The 13,089-nt window shown below is 41.0% G+C and overlaps 1 protein-coding gene and 1 pseudogene across 1 annotated transcript; both read right to left on the minus strand.

The window, feature by feature from the left end:
* LOC121934001 overlaps window positions 1-547 on the minus strand; it is a 35,260-nt pseudogene extending 34,713 nt beyond the window's left edge.
* Window positions 548-844: 297 nt separating this feature from the next.
* On the minus strand, window positions 845-12,572 carry LOC121934002 (transmembrane protein 45B-like). The gene is given in 6 exon segments (XM_042473980.1): window positions 845-1,024; window positions 3,689-3,873; window positions 5,708-5,738; window positions 5,740-5,921; window positions 8,757-8,967; window positions 12,476-12,572. Coding segments are annotated over 5 exon segments (768 nt in total). The 5' UTR covers window positions 8,947-8,967; window positions 12,476-12,572.
* Between the last annotated feature and the right edge of the window lie 517 nt (window positions 12,573-13,089).

The following is a 13,089-nucleotide window of genomic DNA, read 5'->3' on the forward strand; positions in this document are numbered from 1 at the left end:
AAATACTGGATTAATTTAACCAACTTGGGGACTGGGAATGAAATATTCATGGTGATGCAGGGAGCTCCCAAGAAATACTTGAGGATGAAGAAAGTGTCATGTGGATCTTAAAAATAAAACTGGTTTGTATAGCAACAAAACATGGGACTTCCAGAGATTTCTTTTTTAAAAAATCTGGAAGCACTCTCTGACACCAATGAGTTTCTTCCCTCCCATTTTTATACATTTCCAGATGATCCATCTGATTTATATATGACCTCTCCCAATGATATTCAGAAAAACTGACATACTGGAATTCAGCTGTCTCCTCTATCGACTTTTCATTATCTTCCTAGCTATCTATGTTATTTAGTTCTAACATAGAGGCAGTACAGACCGTCACTTTGTGCCAGCCTGACTGTGTACTAGGGCTGCGGTAGGGCTGAGCTCCAAGCCCTTGTTCTGCTGCCCGTGCACCATTATGGCATGCACTTGTCCACATGGGGCGCACCATGATAACACACCGGCGGTGCCGTGCCCAAACGGCACTCCGCAGAAGGGGCGTCATCATAGCACACAAGCACACCTATAGCACCCCTTCTGGGACCTGTAGCACCCCTTCTGGGAAGCAGGTTTGTTTTGATCCTTCAGGAAGCCATGAAGTCTGGTTGCCATGGTCTCCATCTGGGGCTCAAAGGGGCAGTGTTGAGCCTCCCATCTGTCGAGCCCCATAATTATTATTGAAGTAAAGACTAGCATGCAAATATTTTAAGAGCAACATATAAATATTTTGAAGGGTGAAGGAAGAAGCCCTTTGATATGATTCATTAATACAGGCTGTTGCTATTTTACTCAACTAGAGAATTTAGTTTCTTTTACTCCCTGATTTCATTGCATACCAATAGACGATGCCGTAGACGATGAAGAGGAAGAGAATGACACCTTCTAAGTGCCAGGAGTAGCACATGGCCAGAAACATGCAAGAATGCGTGTCATTGTGGTCCCAGCTGCCGGCTCCCCATCGTGGGAACAGTACGAATGCAATCTGGGTGAATGAACAGAAGAAGTGAATAATTGGGGAAGGATGCATCTCATTCTGTGCATTTCAAAAACTACACTACCCTTTCTGAATGGTTGAAATTACATCCAATTGTTGCCTCTTGTCCTGAGAAAAACCTCAAGCATATATGAGGTCTCTTTTGTGATGTGATTAGCTGCCATGTCAAAGACTCACATCTTCCATTATGAGACCTGTAACATTTGCAAACCTTAGTCACTCCTAATTGTACATCCTTCCTCCTTCTATAGGAATTGTTAGTTGAAATGGCAATAGTCTTTCTTATCTGAGGAGGTGAGGTTATTTTTCTTTGGTGCCTGATATCACTAATGAATCGAATGGCCAAGGGTACATCTACACTGTAGGAATAGTGCAGTTTGACATCACTTTAGCTGCTATGGCTCCATCCTACAGAATCCTGGAACTTGTAGTTTTGTGAGGCACCAGTAAGCTGTCAGACTTTGTAAAACTATAAAACCCAAATATTCCTTGAGATGGAGCTACAGCACTTAAAATGAGGTCAAACTGCATTACTTTTTACAGCTGCACACTTAGATTGGTCTGTAGGACTAGGTGTGGAAAAGGTAGATTCAATGGTGGCTGAAGGTGGAGGGACATATGAGGGAATAGACTGCACATTTTTTATTTTTATTTTTTTTCTTTTGTTTAATTTTTCAGATATAATACAATGTTGTCCACTGTATTAAAATAATACACACATTCAGAGCAAGACTTCCTGGACTGCTTAGGTACACGTTTCCAGAATCCGGAAATCTGGAATGAACAGAAAGGAAATTTTGGGCCCTCTTTCCCATGCTTTACCTTTATTTGATTGGCAAAAAAGGAGCATTACCACTTTGAGGAAGCTTAATCTAGACAGGATATTTGAATGGTAGATCAAGGAACAGACATTCAGTTTGTCCTGGATGAGATTAAGTCCTTGGGTGTACTTCTGGACTCAGCTCTGAACATGGATGCTCAGATTCCTGAGGAGTGTACTTGCACAATTACAACCTATGCATTCACTGAGCCCATTCCTAGGGATATCTACCTTGACAATGGTGACACATGCCTTAATTTTGTTGTTGTTGTGTGCCTTCAAGTTGTTTCTGAATTATGGTGAACCTAGAATAGGATTTTCTTGGCAAGAGTTGTTCAGAAGAGTTGCCTCTGAGACTGAGAGAGTGTGACTTGCCCAAGGTCACTCAGTGGGTTTCCATGAGTCAGTAAGAATTCAAACTCTGGTTTCGTAGCTCAAGACTTGAACCACTGCACCATGCTGGCTGCCTTAGTTACATCCCATTTAAATTACTGAAGCACACTCTGTGTCAGACAGTGCGCTGTAGTAGTTTAAATGCCAGACTACAACTCTGGAGACCAGGTTTGAATTTTTGCTCAGCCAGACAGATGCACTGGGTGATCTTAAGCAAATCACACCCTCTCAGCCTCAAATGAAGACCAAGGCTAACCTCCGTGGAACAGATCTTGCCAAGAAAACTCATAAATTTGTCTCAAAGTCTCCATAAGTTGGAAATGACATGAAGGCACACAACAGCATGTGGTATGTGGGGCTACTCTTAAAGAATTTTCAAGAACTTCAGCTGGTTCAAAGAGCTATAGCTAGATTGTTAACTGGGTCTGGACCATACAATTCTCTTGCTTCAAGAGCACAATTCTAAGTACTGATGAGAACCTATAATGCTCCATACAGCCAGTATCTGGCAGTGATTCCCAAACTCTGGTCCTCCGGGTCTTTTGGACTCCAGCTCCCAGAAGCATCTTGGCCAATGGGATTCTGGGAGCTGAAAGTCCAAAATACTTGGAAGGCCAGAATTAGGGAATCATTGGCTCTGATGTAAGCCTGACTGAGCTCTAAGATAGTTGGGGCAGAACCTTCTTTCTGTCCCAACACTTTCACCAGCACATTTGGTGGGAATGTAGGAGACATCCTTCTCTGTGGTAGCTCCCAGACTCTGGGAATCCCTTCCTAGGGAGACTTGGTTGTCCTTTCATGGGAAGGAAAGCTTTCTGGCTGGCTTTGAAGAGCTGGTTGTTTCACACGTAAAAGATTTTTTGTTTAGTGTGCTGTAGTACATTAGTTCTGGGCTTTTAAATCAGTGTACTATATCGTTTTAATTCTATTGATAGTGTAATGCTATTTTAATCTTTTTTTCAGTCTTAATTATTTAAATCTTACTTTCTGTATGTTATTAGCTACACATGGTCTTACTTACGCGCGCGCGTGTGTGTATGTGTGTGTGTGTATGGCAGCTGAATGGAAATAATTTTGGCTAGGAGTAAGTACATATAGATTGGGTAATTATTTACCTTAGAGGAAAGATGTATATCTCTGGCTTCAGCTGCTGGACAGCAATTCCCAATAGTCCTAGCCAGAATAACCAATGATCAGGGATCATGGGAATTGCAATCCAACAAGATCTGAAAGGCTAAGGATTCCCATAGAAAGAAAGAGAGGGAGAAGGAACACAAACACCAGAGCATTGAGGGATCAGCCTATCTTACATACAGGAATAGTCTATTCCTGCACTGCATGCACTGGAATATTTGGGTCTATCACTGGACTCCAAAACTTATCGCAACCCAGTTAAAATTCTCAGCAGTTGCCACCACCAGCACCAGACCAGAACTGACCTGCCACATCCAGGTTCCCTGGGTAATGAACACGGCAGTCCTGAACAACTCCAGGATTGGGTTGTTTCTGGACCACACCTCAATCAAACTGCAAACAGCACCACTCCATATGGGAATTAACATGATATAGTGGATATATTGATCCAGAGCAGACATGCGTTCTGCATGGGTATAGAAGAGCATCCCTAGTAGAGACAAAAAGGAGCACAACGTGTTATACTTATACTTATTTTATGTTAACTGTTGTGTGATTAAGGATTTTATTGCACGTGACTTATAAATTATCATAAAAGTTTGATAATAGCATCTTTGGCCATACCAATCAGATAATGCCATCCCCCTTGTCTCTGCTTGCTTTCAAAGTATGGTTAGCTTGCACCTTGCCATTTGACAGAAACATCTGTCAGTAAGCTTCCAATAGTGCTGGTATAGCACTAGTCCCCAGGTGCAGTCAGTCACTCCTGTGGCAGTTCTGGGATTGTATGATCATGTGGTGTCAGTATCTCCTCTTCTTCCTCATTCCCATCCCCTCCTCTCCCCTATTCCAGGACAGCCTTTAAAAACACCTTCCTCTTCCTCTTCTTTCTTTGTCAAATCACATTTACATAACTCTGGAATTGCATTTTAGCCCCCCATCATACAATTGCTGGGTGGGACATAGGGCAGGGGATTGGGTTAAGGATGAGAGCAGAAGAGAGTGCAAGAGACCAGCAACTTCTCATTCATGCTAATGAAGGGATATGTAAGTATGCATGTTCTTCTATCATTCTGTCGGGCCAAGAGAAGTCATTTAGTTAAGTAATTCAGTAGCTGATACAGAATTCCAGCTGTTATGATTGCAACATCCCTCATGAAATCCAGCTCAGCGAGAGAGCAAGTGCTTTGTATAGTGAAGGTCCCAGGTTTAATTCCTGACATCTGCAGGAGGGCCTGGGAAACAACTGGTGTGGGATCTCTCCTTACTGCATGTCCCTACATTTGCACAACAAGGCTATTGCTGGGTCTTTCCCACCCTTTTCTGTAACCAAGTCTCCCTGTTCTATGCCCTACCCAACATGACTTTTGTTTGTGTGGGGGGGGGGAGGGGTGTTTTTTAAAAATGCAGTTCCAGAATTATGATAATATGTTTTTTTAAACACACACACACACACACACACACACACACAAAAGAAAAGATAGTAGCACCCCCACCAACCCTGGGTGTTGTGGAATAGTGAAGGGGAGGGGAGATGGAGGAGAATCACCATCTGACTCTGCAATCCTGGAACTGTTGCAGGAGTAACTAGCCCTATGCCAGTGCAATTGAGAGCTTAATGATGGGGTTTTCCCGTCAATGGCATGATGCAGGCCAATGATGATGAACCTTTTAGAGGCTGAGTGCCCAAACTGCAACCCAGAACCCACTTATTTATTGCAAAGTGCCGTGTCCCTCTGGCTTTCTAGTAACAAACTATGGCAAACTCTGTGCTGGGGCGATGGCACATGTACCCACAGAAAGGGCTCTGAGTGCCACCTCTGGCACGCGTGCCATAGGTTCGCCATAACTGATGTAGGCTAACCATGACTGGAAGACAAGACAGTGACGAGAGGGAGATGGCGTCATGTGATAAGTATCATCAAAAGTGTTATTAGAATGATAGAATCATAGAGTTGGAAGAGACCACAAGGGCCATCCAGTGCAACCCCATTCTGCCATGCAGGAACTCACAATTAAAGCATCCTTGACAAATGGCCATCCAGCCTCTGTTTAAAACCCTCCCAAGAAGGAGACTCCACCACTCTCTAAGGGAACGTGTTCCACTGTCCATTACTGAACTTCTATGATGGTTTAAAAGCCATGTGTGATAATAATGTCCTTTGTATCATGGAATAGCTTTCCTTATTTGTTGGGAGACACTGACAGAAGTGGTTTGGCAGAATCCACACATTCAATGTTCTGTTACCCAGGTATCAATCAGTATTGATTGCCAAATTATCATATCTCTGTATACTCTTTCTTTCTAAGAAATGTACACTCACCTTCATTGAAAAGTGTCAGAGAGAAGAAAAAAAGAATCTAGCCCCACAGGGATGATGTACTTGCAATGGGTGAGTATACCCACCACACCGGTCATCACAAAGAAGAAGTGCATGGTTGAATGTTGCCAAAAATTAAGACGTATCCACTGGTGAGTTTCCTCATTGTAAAGTCGGAAGTGGGGGCTCTGAGGCATTAGTTGTTCAGATAGAATTGCTGAGGAGCCAAAATAAATAAATAAATGAGTTATAGTTATTTTCAAAGGAAGTGAGGTATACTGGAAAGGAGACTCATATGTTTAGTTGCATTGACTGTATCCCTGCTTGGGAAGCCTGTGTGCAGATTTCGCCAGGGAAGGGTGAATTGACAGTTCTGCTGTATTTTCCAATATGCTTCTTGGATGTAAATCTACAGCACTGTATAAATAATAATAATAATAATAATAATAATAATAACAACAACAACAACAACAATAATAATAAAGTTGCAGACAAGCTTGAAAATAATCACAGGAACATTGACTTCACCTGGATTCCAAAGACCACCCTGTTTAAATAGACCTTCAGCCTTTAATCTGCTCAAGACAGAAGGATATCTGATGTATAAAAGATGTTCTATGTGCTCTTAGTTCTTTTTACATTAATGTTTTAAAAGTACAGTCAACCTTCCACATTTGCAGCTTTGACATTTGGGGATCTGATTATTTGTGGATTTGATTCATATATTCCCTCTAGGAATCTCTAGATCCTCCAGCGTGACTCTGCTTGATGTTGACCATGAAGTCACACTGGAGGACCTAGAGATTCCTAGAGAGGTCTTCTCTCCGGTTACCAAAATATTGTGTTATTATTTTCAGTTTTCCACTTTCAGGGGATCCTGCACCCCTAACCCCAACGAATGTGGAGGGCTTACTGTACTGTGTTAACTGGATATTTTTCTTTAATGTGGTTTTAATTTCTGTATCATGTATTGCTTCAACTATTTTTGCTTGGCCAGCCATTGTAAGCCGCTTTGGGTTCCAATTAATTAATTAATTAATTATTAACAAATTGTAAGCCGCTCTGATAGCCTTGGGTGAAGAGTGGGGTAATAATAATAATAATAATAATAATAATAATAATAATAATAATGAAATAATTCTCCTTCATAATGGTGAGGTACAATAGTAGACAGTAGCAGATAAAATGGATTTCAACATCCTGATGTTATCGTCAGCAATCAGTGATGGTTCAGATCTGGTTAGTATAATGCTTTCAAAATATGGACTCATCCAGCCTTCTCATTAGTTACTGAGTGCATCTACACTACAGAAATAATGCAGTTTGACACCACTTAAGTTCTGTAGCTCCATCCTATGGAATACTGGGATTTGTAGTTTTACCGGATCTTTAGCCTTCTTTGGTAAAGAAGGCTGGTGCCTCACAAAACTACAAATCCCAGAATTCTGTAGGATGGAGCCATGGCACTGAAACTGGTGTCACACTGCATTATTATCTTTTGGGGGTGCCACTGTTAGGTTAAAAAATACAAATATTGAGGAAAATGCATTTAAAATGCATTAAAACATGATCAGTACAACAGTCTTGAGTTTGGGTTGTATGGCTGTTTGGACCATCTATTTCCTTTAACTCAGATTGAAGGCCTATACATTGATTTAATATATTTAATATTTAACATTCTTCATCTGGGGCAAGTGAATCCATTTCTTTTGATGAAGAGTAGACAATTATGTCACTTAAAGATGAGGAAAAGAACACAGAGGCTGAGATCCTGTCTCAAAATTGCTAGGTATAAAATTCTTGGGCAAGACATTTCCCCATTGATTGCTGAGCTGAATGGCAATGTTGCACAACTGAACATACAACTAAATGTGCATTTGAATGCAGAATTGAATGCATATGTGCATGTGTTTGTGACTGACATACCATATGTACCCACATGCCCCTAAATGTGTATACCAACATGTGCACACAAATGTGTATCAGCATGGTCATGCACATGGACATCAACTTGCACAGTTTGCATACAATCAACTCTGTTTCCTAACTTTGAGCTGAATACAGACATTCTGCTTCAGACAAAATGTCCAAATGCTTCTGTCACTCTTTATGAAGATGGATGCTGATTTAGGACAGCCCTGTGATCCAGCAGGTCTAGCAGCGACCCCAATGAATGCTGGATACCTTGGTTTCTAGTAACTTCAATCCTGTTTTGTAGTTCATTTCTAAGAAGCCCTAGTCAGTGTGGCCAATGGTTAAGGACTCTGCAGGTCAGAGTAGAAAACAAGAACCTAACTTTGAGAACCAGTGTTCTAGGTTAATGCTTCTTAAGCTATCTGATATGGGCAAACCAACAGTCTCACCACATTGTGCCAGTGACCATCACCACATTTGTTCTCTGACTACAACTCTTTCTATCTTTCCTAGAAACTATCCAGGGATCAGCAGCCAATGGCTTGGAAACCAACACTGGACCAGAGACCACCACTGTGAGTAACACTTTTCTAGTATATCCTCCAACTCCTCCACAGTGTGCAAGGAGGGGTCCTTGGGAGACAGACCAATGAGGAAAAGGTTTTGCAGATGTATCAGATTTAAGGACTACTGCTTCCAAGTTACCTCTGCAGGACAGTGTCCTATATAGGGACACAGTTGTCCATTTGAAGGTCTGACAGAAGATGTATTTTAAGGCATCATCTATTCAAAGGGGATCCACTGTATGTCTGACTTAAACATGAAGAAATGGTCTTGAAGTATCTCATCCACTTTCATCTCCAGGAGAATGAATAGATGTCACTGGCTCACAATTTTCTCCATTAAACTGAGATGTATTTGATTTCTATTTACATTATAGTACCTTTTTCTGAAGGGCATCTCTATATATAAACAGTGCATTCACAGCCAGAAAAAATATATGCAATTTTTTGGCAAACCTGTGTCCTGTTTGGAGATACAGTATATAAAATGCCCTACTGTCACATTTCACAACAATCTTTTCCCTGTTAATCTAGATTGGTTCTAGAAAACAATGAAAATTGTGCCTCATATTTACCTAAGGTACAGAGGAATATTATGCCTCCCCATTCCAGAAACTTCACCCAATGGAGGATTTTTGAAATCCGTACAGAATATTTTGATTTCTGGCCGAGGTATTTCACGGGGTATTTTACAGCCCATAGGAGTCCAAGGAACATGAATAAACCTCCTGTTAAGAGATGTCCCACAAAAGTGTTCACCACCATGGCACTGCAGTGGATAAATACCTGGATTGAAAAATTAAGAAACATATGTTACAAGAAAGTTTTCATGCCGAGGGGGAGATGATCTCCAGCCTTATGCATGCGACCCTGTTCCATCATGTCTTTGCAGTGATACACCATTCAAGTGGCAGGAAACTCCACTGTTCTGCCTAAACCAATCTGATACTTCTTCTGCAACTGCAAACCATTCATAGAATCATAGAATCATAGAATCTTAGAGTTGGAAGAGACCCCAAGGGCCATGCAGTCCAACCCCATTCTGCCATAACACTGAGAAACTGGAGTGTGTCCAAAGGAGGATGACTAATATGGTGAAGGGTCTGGAAACCATGAAGCCCTATGAGGAATGAGTTAGGGAGCTGGGGATGTTTAGCCTGGAGAAGAGAAGGTTAAGAGATGATATGATAGCCCTGTTTAAGTATTTGAATGGATGTCATATTGAGGAGGGAGCAAGCTTGTTTTCTGCTGCTCCAGAGACTAGGACCAGGAACAATGGATGCAAGCTACAGGAAAGGAGATTCCAGCTCAACATTAGAGGAACTTCCTGACATTAAGGGCTGTTCAAGAGAGGAACACACTCTTTCCTCGGAGAGTGATGGCGTCTCCCTCCTTGGAGGTCTTTAAGCAGAGTCTGGATGGCCATCTATTGGGGATGCTTTGATTGAGAGTTCCTGCATGGCAGAATGGGGTTGGACTGGATGACCCTTGGGGTCTTTTCCAACTCTATGATTCTATAAAGTCTTGAAGTATTTCTGTATAGGGCCCTTGGATCTGGTGGGGGTGGTTCTGGGGGCTCAAGACTGGCAGGCAGGCCATTATAAACTTAGCTTACTTGTCCATTCATTTTTACAAAACAGTAAAAACATAGACTGCAATGCATTAACGTATTGTTACTACCACCACCGTTAAAGACAGCACCAAACGAAGCAGCTAACAATATGACTGCCAAGAAATCAATGATGAAAGAATAGATGAAATATTTAGGAAACCAATTAAAGCATCTAATATATCAAGCAAAGGAAAAAATTGACCCAAATAAAATGGCTACAAAGATGGCTATGAGATGTCCTTCGGGACACTGCTTTAAGAGCAAAAGCTGTCGAAATATGTTAGCATGTGCAGGGTTGTTGACAAAACTCTTAAAATAAAATTCAAAAGATTTACATCAACCAATCATGTTGTGTAATGTTATCATGATGTAAAACTTGGAGTTATGGGGGCACACTTCCCGATGACACTTACATTACTGACATTACTGCTTTCTCTTTTCTGGCAAGCTAAGATGTTTTTATTCAGTCAGGCTTTTAATATGCAGCTTGGTCAGGGTGACTTTTATATGGGGTGTGTGTTTTAATTATGCTTTTTAACTTCTATATATTGTTATGTAATTTTATATTGTTCTTAGATGAGTTTAGTTGTTTTTAATTTTTTGATTATAGAGTTTTAAAAATGTTCCCACTTGAACCAAATTGCTGAAGCGATTTGGAGAAAGGGACCATGTGCTAGACCCATTTAACCCGCGTCTTTTTGATGCTGATTTTTTCCATGTCTTTTTAGATAAATTGATTCCATGCAAGTGTGAACCAGCTGTGGATCAGAATTGATTTAAATTTGCCTTTCGACCGGCAGGAGCAGGTCCATTTTGAATCGATTCATTTGTGAAAGTGAACCACAAGTGGGTTATTTTACAGGGAAAAAAATGTGATCGGGGCAAATGTAGTGAGAACCACACTCCGCTGTCGAATCGATCCATTGATTCGGATTGCAAACCGATTTATTTGTAAGTGGGAATGAGGCTGAAGAGGAGCACAACTGGGAATTATGGGCAGGGAGGAAAAAGAAAGAGCAGAGAAGAAGGGAAGGAAATGTTTAATTAAACTGGAGGATCAACAAAGAGCAAAAAGAAGGGAGTGAAAAGAATAATTAAAAAAGATAAAATACTTAATTGCATAAGCAAGCTGAAGAAGAAAGACATTCACAAGATGGTCTTTGCTAAGAAAAGGACAACCCGTGAGCCCCTTACATTAAGGGCTTTATCATACCAGCCTGAATTGTGCAATTGTGAAAATTTTTTAAAAATACACACAACCTCCCCCATAAAAAACCTAAAACTCAAAATGGAATAGCAGCAATGTTGTTTTGGTGTATCTCTTTGTCTGGATACTAGAAGAGGAGTGCTTTTATGTTGCTTGGGGATGGAGAGGGAGAGAAGAAGAGATAGGGCCACTGACCACATCGCAGGGCTGCGGGAATATTGTCACTGTAGCAGAACAAAACAGTGACAACTGAAGCAATAGATGAACACGAGAGATACTGGAGCCATTAATGGATTTTCCCCCCATCAGTGAAAAGGCATGATGATGTGTGATAAGGAACAATTAAATATAGAAGCCAGCTAGTGCAAATGTTCATCAAATCTATCATGTGATAAAGCTCCAAGGCTGTAGAGCAATGAGTTTACATGAAGTGAGAAAGGTGAAAACAGCACAGAGAAGTTATCAATAAGACAAAAAAAACCACAAAACAGCGTCCTGTAGTACCCTATTTAACAATTTCTGAGGCAACAGATACTGAGACTGCTCAATGTCTCCCTTAGGAAAATAAAAAGCAGTGAGAGGAAGGCTCCAGGGGGTCTACAACTAACCCTTCAAAAATAGCCAGCGGTACATGCGTATACATGTCCATACTTTTCAATGAAGTATTGTTGCTCTGAGATCCTGCCCTTCAGTATGAAATGTAGAGAAGAGGGTTTAGGTTCTAGGAATCAGAACATCCCAAGATGATGATGATGATGATGATGATGATGATAATAATAATTTATATTTCCTGCCTCTCCCTGTGGATCAAGGCGGGACCACATCAATAAAACAACACAACATGGTATAAAAATATAGTCAACAAATTGCTAACACTAGATCTAAGAATCCCACTTATTGGTGCTTTTAGGAATTTGTCCCACTGTTTCTGTCTTAATAGATCATGCGGTCACATTGACGAAAGAGCAAAAGGTTTATTTTAAAGCTTGGAGAGACTCTAATTATTAATACACAAAGGAGCTTATCACTTGGGCAGATAAGCCAGTTTACATCTTCCAACTTCAATTCTGAATCCGGGATGCCCCTGGACATTATCATACCTAAATTGCTGTTTATCTAGCCAGGATGCCACTGTCCAGATGCATCCTGGGGCGAAGCCTCACTCAGTCGGCCAATTTTTAAAGTCGGAAACTCCCTGATTTCGAAAAAGTGCTGGCTGAGTGAGGCTTTGACCTGGAATGCATCCGGATGGTAGCATCACAGCTGAATTAAGGTATGATAACATCAAGGGGCATCCTGAATTTTCAATTGAAGCCGGAAGAGGTAAGTTCCAAAGCCAGTATTCTGCCCACGTTATGCACAACAAGCTCACTCAAATCAGAATCAGCAGTGTCCCAAGGTACTAACTGCAAAATGTGAATAATGCAAATAAAGATTACAGGAAAAAAAGAATATATTTTGTGCATGTTACTTACTCAAGAATGTCTGAGTCACAATAGAACTTTCTTCTTCAATTTTTTCTCCAGCACATCAAGGGGGTGAAAAGCCCTGCTTCCAGTTGTTGCCTCTGTTCTTCTATTCCAAGAAACAGTGAAACGCCTCTTAAAGAGCATAGATGTTCCCAGAGCTGTTGAGGGCAGGACAGACAACTATTTGCTGTTCTCATGAGTCTCCAATCAGAATGCTACAACTGCTATTAAAGTGTCTAAAGGCAGAGTCAGAGTGAGCACAAAGTTTTTCGTCTCCCATTTCAACATTAGCCAGTCAGCCTAGATTATAAACACTATTTCTCTGAAGATGTCAGCCACAGATGCTGGCGAAACGTCAGAAAGAAACTCTGCTAGAACATGGCCACATAGCCCAAAAAACCCACAAAAAACTATTAAATGCATAACGTGTATATCAAAATTCCCTACCTGTGTTCAATTCAGCTTAGTCCCAAACAATTACGCCTAGGACAGATTGTGCACAGTAAGCTCATCCCATGAACAAATAAGATGGTTTACCTCTTCCAGCCTGAATTCAAGATCTGGATGCCCTGGATGTTATCATACATCCCTGACTTCTAAAAAATGCTGGCTGAGTGAGG

The sequence above is a fragment of the Sceloporus undulatus genome, chromosome 6 (genome assembly GCF_019175285.1).
Source record: "Sceloporus undulatus isolate JIND9_A2432 ecotype Alabama chromosome 6, SceUnd_v1.1, whole genome shotgun sequence".
Taxonomy (NCBI): domain Eukaryota; kingdom Metazoa; phylum Chordata; class Lepidosauria; order Squamata; family Phrynosomatidae; genus Sceloporus; species Sceloporus undulatus.